The sequence below is a fragment of the Opisthocomus hoazin genome, chromosome Z, assembly GCF_030867145.1.
Source record: "Opisthocomus hoazin isolate bOpiHoa1 chromosome Z, bOpiHoa1.hap1, whole genome shotgun sequence".
Lineage (NCBI taxonomy): Eukaryota > Metazoa > Chordata > Aves > Opisthocomiformes > Opisthocomidae > Opisthocomus > Opisthocomus hoazin.
The window spans coordinates 18,108,493-18,123,448 of record NC_134454.1 but is presented as its reverse complement, the minus strand read 5'-3'; the positions used below and the strand labels follow the sequence as shown (position 1 = coordinate 18,123,448).

Below are 14,956 nucleotides of genomic sequence, written 5' to 3'. Positions count from 1 at the left end.
GCGCTTGATAACTTTAGCGCTTCCTCCCTGTTATCACCAAAGGAATTTTCATCCCGCCTTTGCCCTTTGGGCTCGGCGCCATCTTGGGGCACATAGGGCGGTGGTGTAGCCCAGACTTCCTCAGACCCTGTTTTTTCCGCGGCGCCCCTAGCCTCCTCGGCTAACCCGCCCCAGAAGGATTTAGCTTGTTTCTCTCCCTCCGTAAGCGGGTCGGGGTCCGGGAGTTGAGGGGACGTGTCGCCCTCTTGCTGATCTTTAGGCTCAGCAGAGCCGTTATCGTCTGGGGGGTGCAAAGTCTGTGTAGCTGCCCCGATTCCCAATTTTGGGGTAGCAAACAAACAGCTCCCTGCCGCCTTCCAGGTCTCCTGCTCTTGTCTAGCTTTCTGCGGGCCTGTACGACTTTCCCCCACGACTTAAGGTTTTTCCCACAACCCGAGGACATCATCTCCTCCCCTAACGCTTTAGTGCACTTATCCCACACCTCAGGGTGGAAAATATCCACCGGCTGGTCAATGACCCCAATATGCAAAAGTCTCGCAACTGCGAGCGTAAAATCTTTGGGCTTACAATCAATCCCCCAATGCTTATGTAATTGCGATACGACCTTCACAAGGGCTTCCATCCTCCTTGCTAGTCCGGGAGCGTCCTCCCCGCCGGGCTGGTCCCGCCGCTCCGGCCGCCGTTCACCCGATTCCAGGCGAGTCTTTCCCGGGTTTCGGCACCACTTGTCGCCTTCGTAGGCGTGGCGACTTGGTTCAGGGACGGCTCGGCGACCCACCCCTCGGCCGCTCGGGTCATCAGCTCGCAGACACCAATGTGGTGGACGGCAAATGGCGTTTATTGATAAATAACACAGTGTTATATAGCCTGGGTTTACAGCATCACTTCCGTCTGCTTACTTCACGGGTTAAACACTATTGGCTATTAGGAGAGGGGGGGGACACTACCTTTCCGTACAGCGCGACATCTTCAGACCGCCAAGCCTTAACTACCCACACGTGTGTACTAGAGTTTTGATGTATGAGTTATCAATCTCTTCATTGGTACTTAGTCAAGTTTTGCGGAGGTCTGAGGCTTTTGGAAACACCATTTATAACAGTCCAACAGAGCTCACAGTTGGCAGAGATTCTACAAAAATTAAGTCCTGCCTGTGTTCAAGTCTGGGCTGCATAAATGGAACAAAACTTTTCTGGAACCTGCTCTGTCATCTTGATGGTAGGTCACTGTGCTGCTGGGCACTGGAATTTAGCACGAAATGACTTTCCAGCTTGATTTCTGTGTTTTCTGTGCTGCTACCCAAGGAAAGGAGGAAACATATGAATTGAACAGAATGCGGGTCGCTAGGGCTCTGACTTTGGCTCTGAGCTGGGGGTCAAAGGACTATTTCCCACCTCTCAGATCCGAGTGCGTGTATCAATACTGGCTGCTTATGGGAGAGCATGCTTTGAGCTGCAGTTCAGAACAGTTATAGCTGGCCTAAAGTAGAAGGAGGGGTATAGGGGGTAAAAAAACCCCAAGTGATTCAGGAACAATTGAGAGGTACTAAAACATATTCTCAGAAGTTCTGTGTTATCAAAGCTTGTGAAACATGCCTCTGGAAGCCTGGCCTCATAAAAAGGAATAATGTGTGATACTACTGGTCATAGATGACTGTCTTACGGGATCAAATCATGATCTGTCAGGCACGAGCATGTGATGACTTATTTTCTAGTCTTGTTTTTCAGGAGTGTAGCACAGTGGTTAATGTCTGATGTGACTGCAGTTGCAAGTTGAAAAATTCCAGAGTTAAATAATTCCAGAGTTAAAATGATTGAACTTTGAGGCTGGCCTCAAAATACTTTCAGTAGAAATAACAGACCATATAATTAAAGATGGAGGAATTAGTCTCAGTAAATAGACTTTTCATTTTGAAAACTGCTCTTCACAATCATCTTCACAATTACCTTTAATTCTAACCTGAAAACAGAATTAGCATCTTTGGACTCTTGGAAGGTGTTTTTCACCACATAGCACTGGAGTGCTTCACCTGCGTGCTTAGTTTGAGATGCTGTCCTTGGGTTTTTTTTTTTAACTTTTAGATTTGTTCAACGTTAGAGTTTCTTTAGCTTAGCTGTAAGCTAATCTATACCTTTCCATTGTTCCGCTATAACAGTTGAGTGCTGATGGTGCAATGTTTGATGTGGAAAACTGAAGCATCCATTATGTAGTGTTAGCTAGCCCAGCATTACCTTTCCATCAGCTGTGGACAGTATAGCCCATTGAAGTGTGTGTGTGGGTGGTGTTGGAAAAATTAAAAAACAAATTACTGGAATGCCGCTTAACCATCAGTTATCTCCTTTCTCTGATTTTTAGTAAATAGGCTTTAATTCTGTCATTATTAATTTGTTGCAATTTTTTCTTGTGTTAAACCATTCCTTTCTGAAAACTAACTTTCAACTGTTGCCCTAAAATGATGATTATATGATCCTGCAAGAAGGACACATGCACAAAAATTTTAATGAAGCAAGTGAATGCATTTGCATTTACATACACAACTTGACAGGAAAACCTGACTTTTTAGAAGGCTTAACTGTGTAAATTTTTATTAATGAGAAAGCCTAACTGAAAATATCAAGGTAAGCCTGAGTGCTGGCTTATTTGAGTGAATCTTGTTCATATGTGTTTGTGGACTGGTGCTGTGTGTATGTAGGCCTGCATTCTATTACATAAAACTTTGTGTTGTATGGGGAGACTCTTACAAATCTGTAAAAGTAAACAGATTTTTTTTTAAAAATTAATCATTTTCAGGAATGCTGATAGTCTCATTTTCATGCCAAAATTTGTAAATTCTGTTCTTTGGGGCAGTCCCAAGCACGAATACAGGCTGGTGGAGAATGGATTGAGAGCAGCCCTGTAGAGAAGGACTTGGGGGTGCTGGTTGATGGGAAGCTCAGCATGACCCAGCAATGTGTGCTCACAGCCTGGAAGGGCGGCCGCATCCTGAGGTGCGTCAAAAGCAGCAAGGCCAGCAGGTTGAGGTAGGTGATTCTGCCCCTCTGCTCTGGTGAGACGTCACCTGGGGTTCTGCGTCCAGCTCTGGGGTCCCCAGTACAAGAAAGCCATGGACCTGTTGGAGCGGGTCCAGGGGAGGACCACAAAAATTATGCGGGAGATAGAACACCTCTCCTATGAAGAAAGGCTGAGGGAGTTGGGGTCATTCAGCCTGCAAGAGAGAAGGCTACAAAGAGACCTTAGAGCATCCTTCCAGTACCTGAAGGAGGCCTGCAAGAGAGCTGGAGAGGGACATTTTACAAGGCCATGTAGTGATGGGACAAGGGGTAACGGCTTTAAGATGGAAGAGAGTAGATTTAGACTGGATATAAGGAATAAATTATTTACTCTTAGGGGCTGAGAGACACTGGAACAGGTTGCCCAGAGAAGCTGTGGCTGCCCCCTCCCTGGCAGTGTTCAAGGCCAGGCTGGATGGGGCTTTGAGCAGCCTAGTCTAGCGGAAGGTGTCCCTGCCTACGGTGGGGGGGTTTGGAACTAGGTGGTCTGTAAGGTCTCTTCCAACACAAACCATGCTATGATTCTTATTTTGCTTTGCAAAACTGTTCTGTTAATCTAGAACGGGTTGATACTATAGAAAGTAGAAGCAGAAAAAGACTGTATGCTGCCTGAATAGTACAGTTGTCCGAGGCAGGCATAGAAAGTGAACTGAAGAATCTATAGGAAACTTTACCACTTCTGTCTTCTTCACTTAAAAGTTTATGTGGAAGGTACTTGAGATGCAAACACTGCATTGTTGGAAGTGCTGGTAATGCAGACAAAATCTAAGTGCGCTTATGGTCTTGTTGATTGCCCTGGAGTGCTGAAGAGCAGAATTCAAAATAAAGTATTATATTGAGAGGCCGTGTATTTAGAGAAACAAATTTCATAGCTAAGCTCCTGCATGATCTGTTATAATAGGATTTCATTTGCCTTTGAAATTAGGGTGTTTGCTATCTTAAATGAAAGTGTGTATCTTCTGAAGTGCGAAGAGTTTGATCTGCATGTCATCAAGAAGTAGTAGTTGCTTTGCTGGTTTTCTCTCTTTGCTGCTGAAACTCTAGGAAGGATTTCCAACTCATTAATGCATTGCATACTTTGTGGAATAAATGTAGCAAATATGGGCTCTGGTCTTCAGTATTTTGAAGGGCAAGCTGGCTGGGAAAAAATGTGAACAGTGGTTTTTGATGACCTGAATGTGGGTGTTGCTGAAGATCTGATTCAGATGCATCTTCACTACTTGTGTTTTCCTTATCTTCTTCATGTAGAGATACTGTTCCTCCTGAACGAAACGGAAAAAGTTTATCCTTGTCTCTTAGGTTAGTTCACATCTGCTGCACAATATTATTGGGTTATTGGGGGGAGACTGGTGTTGCTTCAGAGGATAGGCGTGTTCTTTTTGCAGTGCTTCCAACGTAGTTGTTTACCTGACTGAAGTCAGAGTGATAAGTACTTAAAAACTGGGAGAATAAAATATTCTTAGGTGAATCAACTGACATCTGAAAGTATGGTGAATCTTGAGGTGTGCTAGAAGTGGTACAAAAAAAAAACAGATGATGCCAAGCTGTATTTTGTTTATTACGTTAAAATTTTAGAAAACTAGCAAAAAGAAAAACCCTTGCATAGTTAGGCTGCATATCAGATGGATTACATTATGAACAAAATAAGTTACTGATGAATAAGTTTTCTTGATGTTGAGGTTGCGTTAGAGAACACCTTGTGGGAAATGTAAAATCCTACAGTAATGAGCAATTTGGACACAGGTTATTGATAGCTGGAGAGAGAAGTTGTCAGGAGAAATTTGTTTGGAAATACTTTTTTGTTTTTCAAAGCTCATGTCATGAGTATGTAGCTTCTGTGGAAGTTCTACATACTGATTATTTCTGCACTCATCTGAAAAATGATGAAATAGTATTCTGAAGTCAAAATCAGATTGGTTAAATTTGAGTTATGTAATGAACCTTTTAACATTGGTTCTATTTGGATGAAAAATAAAGCTATACAGAAATCTATTTGTAACAGAAGTTGTTGGAATAGCAACCATTTTTTGGGGTCATGTGAAGGTCATGAAGGTTTGGATTTCTCTCATTTCTCTCATTAGACTAAATTGAAAATAATTAAATGTTTAATAAACAATCTTACTGAATTGTATATAAATTTAGACATATTTTTTCAGTTCAAATTCTGTTCCAAGAGTTTTTTGAGGTTAAACTGCTGTCCTAAACTTCCAAGGGCTTTTCAGTTGTAAACCTGTTTGCTGTGGATCTGAAATTTCACAGGTGTCCTTTGTTAAACAGACATGTATATATAAATGAATGAAAATGCAATCATCTTAGAGCTAGGCTAGAAAGAACAGCTTAATCTTTGCATGAGGCATACAAACAATACTAGAAATAGTTGAGTAAGTATTTGAATTCTGTATTGGTTACCTCACAATGAAGCTCACATTCTGATCTTGATTTCAGATATGTAATATGAATTGCAGTTTTTCTATGGTTAAATACTTCTAAAGGAATTTTACTGAATAAAATTCAATGTTACTCTGTCTGTGGTCCAAATGTAATATTAGAGAAAGGCTCATGAAATCCGTGGCAGAGACACTACAAACTTTCTCAGCACTCGTCTAGGTGTGAAGAGAAGCTTTGCTGCTGGATTAATGTCAGTGCTCCAGATCTTGGGAGTTGAAGTAGGTGAAAAAAGAAGCTTGAAGGGTGAGAAAATGTGAAGAGGTATGAAAACTGTAGGATCCTGGGTGAAGTTTTGTGCTTAAACTAGAGGTGTTTCTTTACTGTATTTCCTTTTGTTTCGTGGTGCCTGTTATTTTTCTGCCTAGCTGTTGTGCTATTGTATTCTTTTTCTAAAACTAGAGAATAAGGTTAGTATACTGATACTAGCAGTGATATAGGATCTAGCAATTAAACTTTGAAAGGTAATGCATATGATACCAAAGGGAGCAGGTATAGCTGCGTGTTTCATTTAACTTTGTCACTTCTGGACAGTGGAAGGTTTTATTTAGCAGCTTTAATGTTCTCTTAATAGGTTTATTTAAGAGTAAATCTGGAACACGAAAAAGAAATGAAGTAGCTAGAAAGTTTTGTTTTAAAGGTGACTTGCATGTTTGAATATGAACATTGTTATGACATACACCATGGAATATGTAAACTTGGATGTAATTACAGTGGTGTTGCTGCTGCAGGCTCAGCCGTTTGAGAGATGTATGAATAAAGAAGGTGCTTAAATGAGTTAGTGTTTTACCCTGCCTTATATGGGGTCCTAGAAGGTCCTTATTGCTGCAGAGTAAGGTTCTTGTTATTTGGCATATAGTCTTTGGTAGTGTTAATTGGGACATTTTCAACTGAGATTTAGAGTGTGTTGGATTTGTGTGGCAAGGTTTTGGTAGCAGGTAGGGGCTACAGAGGTGGCTTCTCTGAGAAGCTGCCAGAAGCTTCCCCTGTGTCTGATAGAGCCGATGCCAGCGGGCTCCAAGACAGACCCACCGCTGGTCAAGGCTGAGCCCATCAGTGACGGTGGTGGTGCCTCTGGGATAACATAGTTAAGAAAGGGGGGAAAAAAACCCCCCAAAACAGAACCTCCAGCTGTGTAACTGCAGCAGAAGTGAGAACATGTGAGCCACACAGCCCTGTAAACACCAACATCAGTGAAGGAGGGGGAAGAGATACTCCAGGTGCTGGAGCAGAGATTTTCCAGCAGCCATGATGAAGACCATGGTGAGGCAGGCTGTGCCCCTGATCTTTGGTAGCGGTGCAACATAGAGAACTGACAGTTGTTTCCAGGGCATTTGAGAAAGGAGAACTTTAATATGAATATGATTAGAAGATTTGATAAAATTTTTGTGACCTTGTGTAATTATACTTTTTTTTATAGCTGATGTTGCACTGCTCTGTTAGGTTTTGAATACTGAATCAAGGAGGAAAAGATTAAGGGGATTTAAAGGAAAATTTCTCCAGTGTTGGCTTAGGTAAAGGTTGATTTGCTTCACAGATTTTCTGTAGCAGCATATGTTAGCTTAATATATAATGTGTTCTTTTGGGTGATGTATGACATTGGAACAACAGCAGCAAAGCTCTTGAGTATAATGAGTGTATAACAGAACAGAAGGAAGTACAGAGCCTGAATATGTTGTTCTAACTCGTCTGTTTATGTAATAGTGTTTTTCTTCAGTGTCTTCTAACAGTTTTATTTAGAAGTTTAAGCAAATACTCTTGAAGTATAAATTGTTCAGAGATCATCATCTATTGGTTAGAGGAAAAAAATACTGAAGTTTTCACATAGTGAATTCATTTGTAAATGAGATTTGCTTAATTTTAATTTCTGTATGTCTAGTTCTGTATGTATTCTTAGGGAGTTTTCAGTGTTCTGAATTCTTCGGGAGTATACAACCGCACAACATGAATTTAAATAAAATAGTTTGAGTATAGTGGAGAAGTGAAGGATCATTTCAGTTTACACACCTATATAGTTCCATTAAACCTCATTTGGTTGCTCTCTGTGTAGAATTTTACGCAGCGGAGCGCAAAACAAACATTTCAAAAGGCATTTCTCCTTGTCTATTAAGTAAGCAAGCTTGGTGTGCAAATCATCAGTGTGTAAAACATGTTCTGTAGAGTAAAAATGTCCCTTCAGGGAATTAGTTGTCTATCTGTCCCTTTCAAATATCACAAAATTGCTCATCTAACCTTGAGACTGTAGAGGTCTTTAGGGAATGGTCCCTTCAGTTCTTGCCTTGGCTTGCAAGGGTATTTAATCACTTGTTGTAGTGCAGAAAGAACATTACTGAAGTTGTGAGGTCAAGTGCACAAAAGTTTGAAAGTGATAATGCATGTAGGTGAATTATAGCTCGTTCATTTAATGGAGCAGAGAACTGAGCAAATCCTCCTGAGCCGGAACTAACTGCTGCAGTTCCAGAGTCAGCAGTTTAGCCACACTGGTGTGTTGGTGAATCCAAGCTAGTAAGTTTTGCCTTAGAATTCTTACAACAAATGTGGTAAAGCTAGTACTGGCAATAAGAGTTAATTCTCTGTGAACCCAACAAATAAGTTTTCCTCACGTGCTGCTTCTTTGCAAATTGGGATTTATTTGGTTAATTTGACTGTATGTTACACAGAATCACAGAATGGTAGGGGTTGGAAGGGACCTCTGTGGGTCATCTAGTCCAACTCTCCTGCCGAAGCAGGGTCACCTACAGTAGGCTGTAGAGGACCTTGTCCAGGCGGGTCTTGAATATCTCCAGAGAAGGAGACTCCACAACCTCCCTGGGCAGCCTGTTCCAGTGCTCCGTCACCCTCAGAGGGAAGAAGTTCTTCCTCATGTTCAGACAGAACTTCCTGTGCCTCAGTTTGTGCCCATTGCCCCTTGTCCTGTCGCTGGGCACTACTGAAAAGAGCTTGGCCCCATCCTCCTGACACCCACCCTTGAGATATTTGTAAGCATTTATTAGGTCCCCTCGCAGCCTTCTCTTCTTCAGGCTGAACAAGCCCGGCTCCCTCAGCAACTCCTTGTAGGAGAGATGCTCCTGTCCCTTCATCATCCCTGTAACTCTCTGCTGGACTCTGTCCAGTTGCTCCTCATCTTTCTTGAAGTGGGGAGCCCAGAACTGGACAGAGTACTGCAGATGAGGTCTCACTAGGGCAGTGTAGAGGGGAAGGAGAACGTCCCTTGACCTGCTGGCCACACTCCTCCTAATGCACCCCAGGATCCCATTGGCCTTCTTGGCAGCCAGGGCACACTGCTGGCTCATGGTTAACCTGTCATCCACCAGGACATCCAGGTCCCTCTCTGCAGAGCTGCTCTCCAGCAGGTCCACCCCAAGCCTGTACTGATGCATGGGGTTGTTCCTCCCGAGGTGCAGGACCCTGCATTTGGCTTTGTTGAACCTCATCAGGTTCCTCTCTGCCCAACTTTCCAGCCTGTCCAGGTCACGCTGAATGGCAGCACAGCCTTCCGGTGTGTCTACCACACCTCCCAGTTTGGTGTCATCACCAAACTTGCTGAGGGTACATTCTAACTCTTCATCCAGGTCATTGATGAAGAAGTTGAGCAAGGCTGGGCCCAGTACTGACCCCTGAGGGACACCATTGGTTACCAGCCTCCAACTAGACTCAGCGCCGCTGATGACAACCCTCTGAGTTCTGCCATTCAGCCAGTTCTCTATCCACTTCACCGACCACTCATCCAGCCCACACTTCCTGAGCTTCCCTAGGAGGATATTATGGGAGACTATGTCAAAAGCCTTGCTGAAGTCTAGGTAGACAACTTCCACGGCTTCTCCATTCTGTATTTGTCATGTGTTGACATGGACCAGTAGCCTGGCTGTTTTTTGCCATTGATTTTAATTTATGTTTCTAAAACTGAGTCTGCAGCCCATGATGAAGACCATGGTGAGGCAGGCCGTGCCCCTGTAGCCCATGGAGGTCCATGATGCAGCAGATCTCCACCTGCATTCCATGGAGGACCCCATGCTGGAGCAGGTCGATGGATGCCTGAAGGAAGCTGTGACCCTGTGGGAAACCCATGCTGAAGTAGGTTCCTGCCAGGACCTGTGGACCCATGGAGAGAGGAGCCCATGCTGGAGCCGCTCTGCTGGCAGTGCTTGTGACCCCTTGGGGGACCCACGCTAGAGCAGCCTGTCCCTGAAGGACTGTGCCCTGTGGTGAGGACCCGTGCTGGAGCAGTTTTTGAAGGACTGTCTCCCATGGGAGGGCCCCCATGCTGGAGCAGAAGAACAGCATGAGGAGGAAGGAACAGCAGAGAGGAGCTGTTACAGACTGACCACAACCTCCATTCCCCATCTCCCTGCATTGCTCGAGGGGAGAGGGACGTAGAGGAGTGGGAAGTGAAGGAGTGAAGTTGAGGCTGTGAAGAAGAGGGATGGGGGAGAGATGTTTTTAACTTTGTTGTTCATCCTCACCATGTTACCCAATTTTAACTGGTGACAAATTAAATCAGTCTTGCCCAAGTAAAATCTGTTTTGCTTATGATGGTAATTACTGCTATTAGTTTCATTGACAGGATTCTGTTCCATATTGGCTGTTTCAGTTAATACATAATTTATACATTATAAACTGCTTAAAAGAGTGCATGATTTGGTATTTGTTTGTGTGCAGTGTTATAACACATTTTCAGTGTCTGAGGCTGTGTGTTTATTGAGTAATCAGGGAAAAGTTCTCTAGATGAAGACTACTATTAGTATAAACTGACTTGGAAAAGTCTGTTGCCGTTATTGCCTAATAAACTGGTGTCTAAAATATTATACTTAAATTGTGGAAGAAGTTGTTTGAGTGTGCAAATGGGATATTTTAAAAATGAAGATTCTGTATGTATTGCAAGTCTTCCTCTCTGGTAACTTAATGCTCTGAAGGGATGGGCTTGTTTCTGATTTGGACTTTCCGAATTAAAGATTTTCCTATGATTATATTGCCCCTTTACTCCACTCTCGTGAGACCCCACCTGGAGTACTGTGTCCAGGTCTGGAGACCCCAGCACAAGAAGGTCATGGATGTGTTGGAGTGGGTCCAGAGGAGGGCCACGAAGATGATCCGAGGGCTGGAGCACCTCTCCTATGAGGGCAGGCTGAGGGAGTTGGGGCTGTTCAGCCTGGAGAAGAGAAGGCTGCGGGGTGACCTTAGAGCAGCCTTCCAGTACCTGAAGGGGACCTACAGGAAGGATGGAGAGGGACTTTTGACAAGGGCGTGTAGTGGTAGGACAAGGGGGAATGGCTGTAAACTAAAAGAGGGCAGATTTAGATTAGATATTAGGAAGAAATTCTTCACCATGAGGGTGGTGAAACACTGGCACAGGTTGCCCAAGAAGCTGTGGCTGCCGCCTCCCTGGAAGGGTTCAAGGCCAGGTTGGATGGAGCTCCGAGCAGCCTTGTCTAGTGGAAGATGTCCCTGCTTATGGCAGGGGGGTTGGAACCAGATGTTCTTTAAGGTCCCTTCCAACCCTTACCATTCTATGATTATAGATGGGTTAAACATATTGTGCAAATAAATTTCTTGCTGGTAAAGCTTCAGTGTCTTTTTAAGTACTAGGCTTCATCTGGACAAGTATGCACACAACGCTAATATGCTTTGCATAAATACTAAATAATCTGTCCTTGAGCTCCCAGTTTGGCTGCTCTAGCACTATTTTATTGGTATGCAAGCTGAAAGAGTGTGAGATTGGAAACTTTTCTGGTGATAATGGACTTTCTCTGGCTGACAACTGCTTTCTTAGAGATCACCATTGCCTTAGTGCTGCTGCTGAATTTCTGGTGCCCTTTATCCTTGTGTTGCCTGCTTGTTATTCCATGCTCCTGATGCACCTCAGCTTACTTCTCAGCACTCTCAGAACCTAGCCTGTTATAGGTAAGTTTTCTGCATAGTCAGCAAGGCTATGTGCTGTGTTCAGGTGACAGTTAAATACAAAGACAAAATGGGGAAATCTGAAATAAATGACGAAACTATAACTGTTTTACCCTTTTAAAAATGAAGTTGTGATGCATTAGAGGAATACAATTTTAAACTTGTTTGATGTGATTGGATACTGTATATGTGTCAACAGGTAAGCTATGGAAAGCTCGTAATCTAAGAATCCTATTAACTTTGAAATTGGATTTGAATTTCTTCAGGTTTGCCTGCATGCCCAGTCCCTTTCTGTACTCCTGGTGCTCTGCTGTGGAGCCCATTGGTATCATTGGTATGAACTATTGGTGTCTGTCTAGCCTTTCACTGTTCTAAGATAAGTCTTTCAGCGCTTGGTAGTGTGAAGAGTGTGGTGTGTGGAAAATAGTGCCAGGAAATCTGGCCTTCCACCGCTACTGAGATTACCAAAGCATGATGTTAGTTACTGTCTATGCTTTTTTACTCCTTGATGATGGCAGTAATGTGCTGTGCTTAGGTGCATTGCTTCAATTTGCAATGAAGCCTGTGTGTTAGCACTAAAAATTCTAGGGTGGTTTGCCTTGTTATTTCTCGCTGGAGGACCAGTGAGACAGGGAACATAAGTCTTTTTTTTCTCTAGTACGCAAAACACTTATGCATTCTGCTGCATCAGATGTACTGACTCTGTAAGTACTAAATGGTGCCCTTGAAGTCCTACCTCAACAGACTATATTTCCAGTTTTGTTATGTCTTCCCTGGCTTTAGTAGCGTGGTCAGTGAGGAAGAATTACCTATTGCTTCCCATTGAGTCTATTCTTCTGAGATCTGTGGTTTGGAAATTGATTTAAGGGTATCTAGTGGTGGTGCTTGAACTTGCAAGATTATTTTGTAGCCGTATGTGCTTAAATGCTTCTATCTATACTGTACCACACCACTGTATTCATTACTCACTGCTGAAGTCCTTTTCCCTTGCATTGAGCAAGTCTACTTAGAATGAAACCTGCATTTGTGTTTTTCTGTGGTTGTTAGAACAAATCTTTCATTCCCCCTTTCATAGTAAGATGACAATGTTTCTTTGCCAAACAGATTTCCATGTGCTTCATTGTTCAGGTGCTATGTTGGTTAGCTGTAATTAGCGATTTTTAAATATCATTGAATTATGACCATGCTATGAATATCCATGATTCAGCTGATACAATTATTCGTTTGGTTGTTCATATGCTTTGATATCTTTTCTCTGCTGGCGCTTTGATTTTTAAATTGTTGTAATAAACTATGATGTGAGTAAGAATTTTACTTTGTGACAAATGGGTTTAAGAAATGAAAATGTCTTTGGTTCTAAGTCTTGATTTCTGATTACTATCTTTAAAACAGGCCATAGCACACAAAATACATTCCCTCCCCCCTCGTCCCAAGGATGTTTGCTTTTGCTGCAGTTTATTCCCAATATTGAAGCACACCCGGAAATTTTCCTATGTAGTAGCCAACTATCTTCTGAATTTTGGGTTTTTAAACCACTGTTGTCAAATACAAAACGATGTCCACTATTCTTATGGGCAAGATAAAAATGAAAGCTTTCTTGGGATTCTTTATTGCAGTAGTAAGCTAACATTGTTTTTTTGCTGAAATCCATGTTGGAATTAATGTCTAGGTAATGATGCTAAATGGTGGACAAGGGAGTGGGGAAGCAAATTTATGATATAATTAAATTGGGCCGGGGAGAAGAATTATGTTTTCTTTTCAGACTCTAGGAGTTACTGAAAGAACTGTAGTGTCCTTGCCAGGAGTTTGTAGTACATCTCTAAAATTGTAATTCAGAAAAGATAATGGAATCGTTTTGAGTGTTTTTCTGTAACTCCAATGACTGCGTCTTGAGCATTTCCTTAGATCAACAGATACTACCTGAGGAGGGGGGGGGAAACCCCAAAATAAAATGGTTTCTTTTCAGGAGCTGGCATAAGACGAATGAGTGTCTAAATGTCGATTCTGAGTGTGTTTACCTACTCAGGAAGTAGTTTTATATGGTTTGGGGATTTTTTTGGAAAATACCTGTTGCATTAAGCCTTGAGTTTTTTTAGCTTGCTTCGGGTGCACTAATATCTCTTGCCATTACGTGCTAGAATTGGAAGCTTTAACCTTACAGTAGTGGTTTTCGTAGAGGATCTGTAACACACGTATAATTAGTTATAGCTTAATTGTATGACTAATTGAAGCAAGAGGTAATTTTGTACAAGAATCTTACAGTATGAAATAAATTTTTTTTTTTCTCTTTAACAGAATTCCTGTAAATACTAGTAAATATTGCTAGTGTTGTGCATTCTGGAGATACGTTTTCGCTACAGATACTAGCGAGGCTTTGCGAATGGGATGAACATGCTGCTGTTGACTGCTTAGTGACAATAACCAGCTGGGCACTTCACTGGTGATGTTTTCATTCTCACATTGTCCAATTGGAGTTTGCTTACGCTGATTTTTAAAAAGAGGAAGAAATCAAAGTGGAGTACCATAAACTCTACATGGATAATAAAAAGAAAGACAAGGACAAACCAGATGAGAGAATGCCACGGCCTAGTGGGAGGTCAGTCCATAATCCACGTGGAACTGGTTCTTCAAATTCTGGAGTGTTAATGGTTGGACCTAACTTCAGAGTTGGCAAAAAAATTGGATGCGGTAATTTTGGAGAACTACGGTTAGGTAAGATCCTTGTTACTTGATTTCAGTTTACATTATTCAAGGCCTTTGTATGCAGTCTAGGCATGAAAATGTCTACATGAACACACCGTATAGCTCTTCAAATTACTATCAAACTTCAGAGAAGTTAAATTTGCCTTGCACGTATTTTGTGGCTTGACCTCGGCCAGTGCAAGCTCTATCACATATGAAGAATCTCTGTAGCAAGAGATTTTCTGGGACCAAAAATGTTTCAAAACTGTGTGCAGTGCTGTCCTAAATTCAGTCAGTTGTCTCTTCCAAGGTGCTGGAAATGACTTCACAGTTGTTGTATTTTGCTACCTTTCCTGGCTTCCTGAAGCAGTTTATTCAAATGTATTTGGGGCTAAGTGTATGTGAAATGCAGATTCCTCCTGTATGTCCAGATTATAGTACTGTGGTCTTGGAGATCTCTTGGAGACACAGTAGCAGGAACTAAAGTGCTTTTAACAGCAGCAGCCTCTTGGATTCCGTGGTTTCCTTTCCATCGCCAGCAGTGTAGTAAGGCTAAACAGTGAGCTGCTGTTAGACAGGGGCAGTGAGAATCCATCTGTAGAGACACTCTGGGAGATGGGTAATTCAGTCACTTACTCATCTGTTCAGCAGGGAACTGAAAACCAAATGCTGAAGGGACAGACTGCGAAGGTCCTGTGGAATTTTAAAGAATTTGGGCAGCAAAGCTGGAAATTTTGCTGTTTATTGAAATAGACACTAAATAATGGGTGTGTGCTCTTGGAATAGTGTGTATTTAGCTTTGGGGACTTAAATTTCCGTGATGACAGCATGATTAGCCCGCTTTTTTAAGGTGGAGGAATTCTGTATGTATTGACAAATATAAC

The 14,956-nt window shown here is 42.4% G+C and overlaps 1 protein-coding gene across 8 annotated transcripts in view; it reads left to right on the top strand.

Annotated features, from left to right (window-relative positions):
* Positions 1-14,956, top strand: part of CSNK1G3 (casein kinase 1 gamma 3) — a 90,149-nt gene that overhangs the window by 10,243 nt on the left and 64,950 nt on the right. For all 8 annotated transcript variants that reach the window (XM_075447335.1, XM_075447339.1, XM_075447336.1 and 5 more), the window contains exon 2: positions 13,686-14,102. In XM_075447335.1, the coding sequence (XP_075303450.1) occupies positions 13,925-14,102 (178 nt within the window). In that variant the 5' untranslated portion in view covers positions 13,686-13,924. The remainder of the gene's footprint in view (positions 1-13,685; positions 14,103-14,956) is intronic.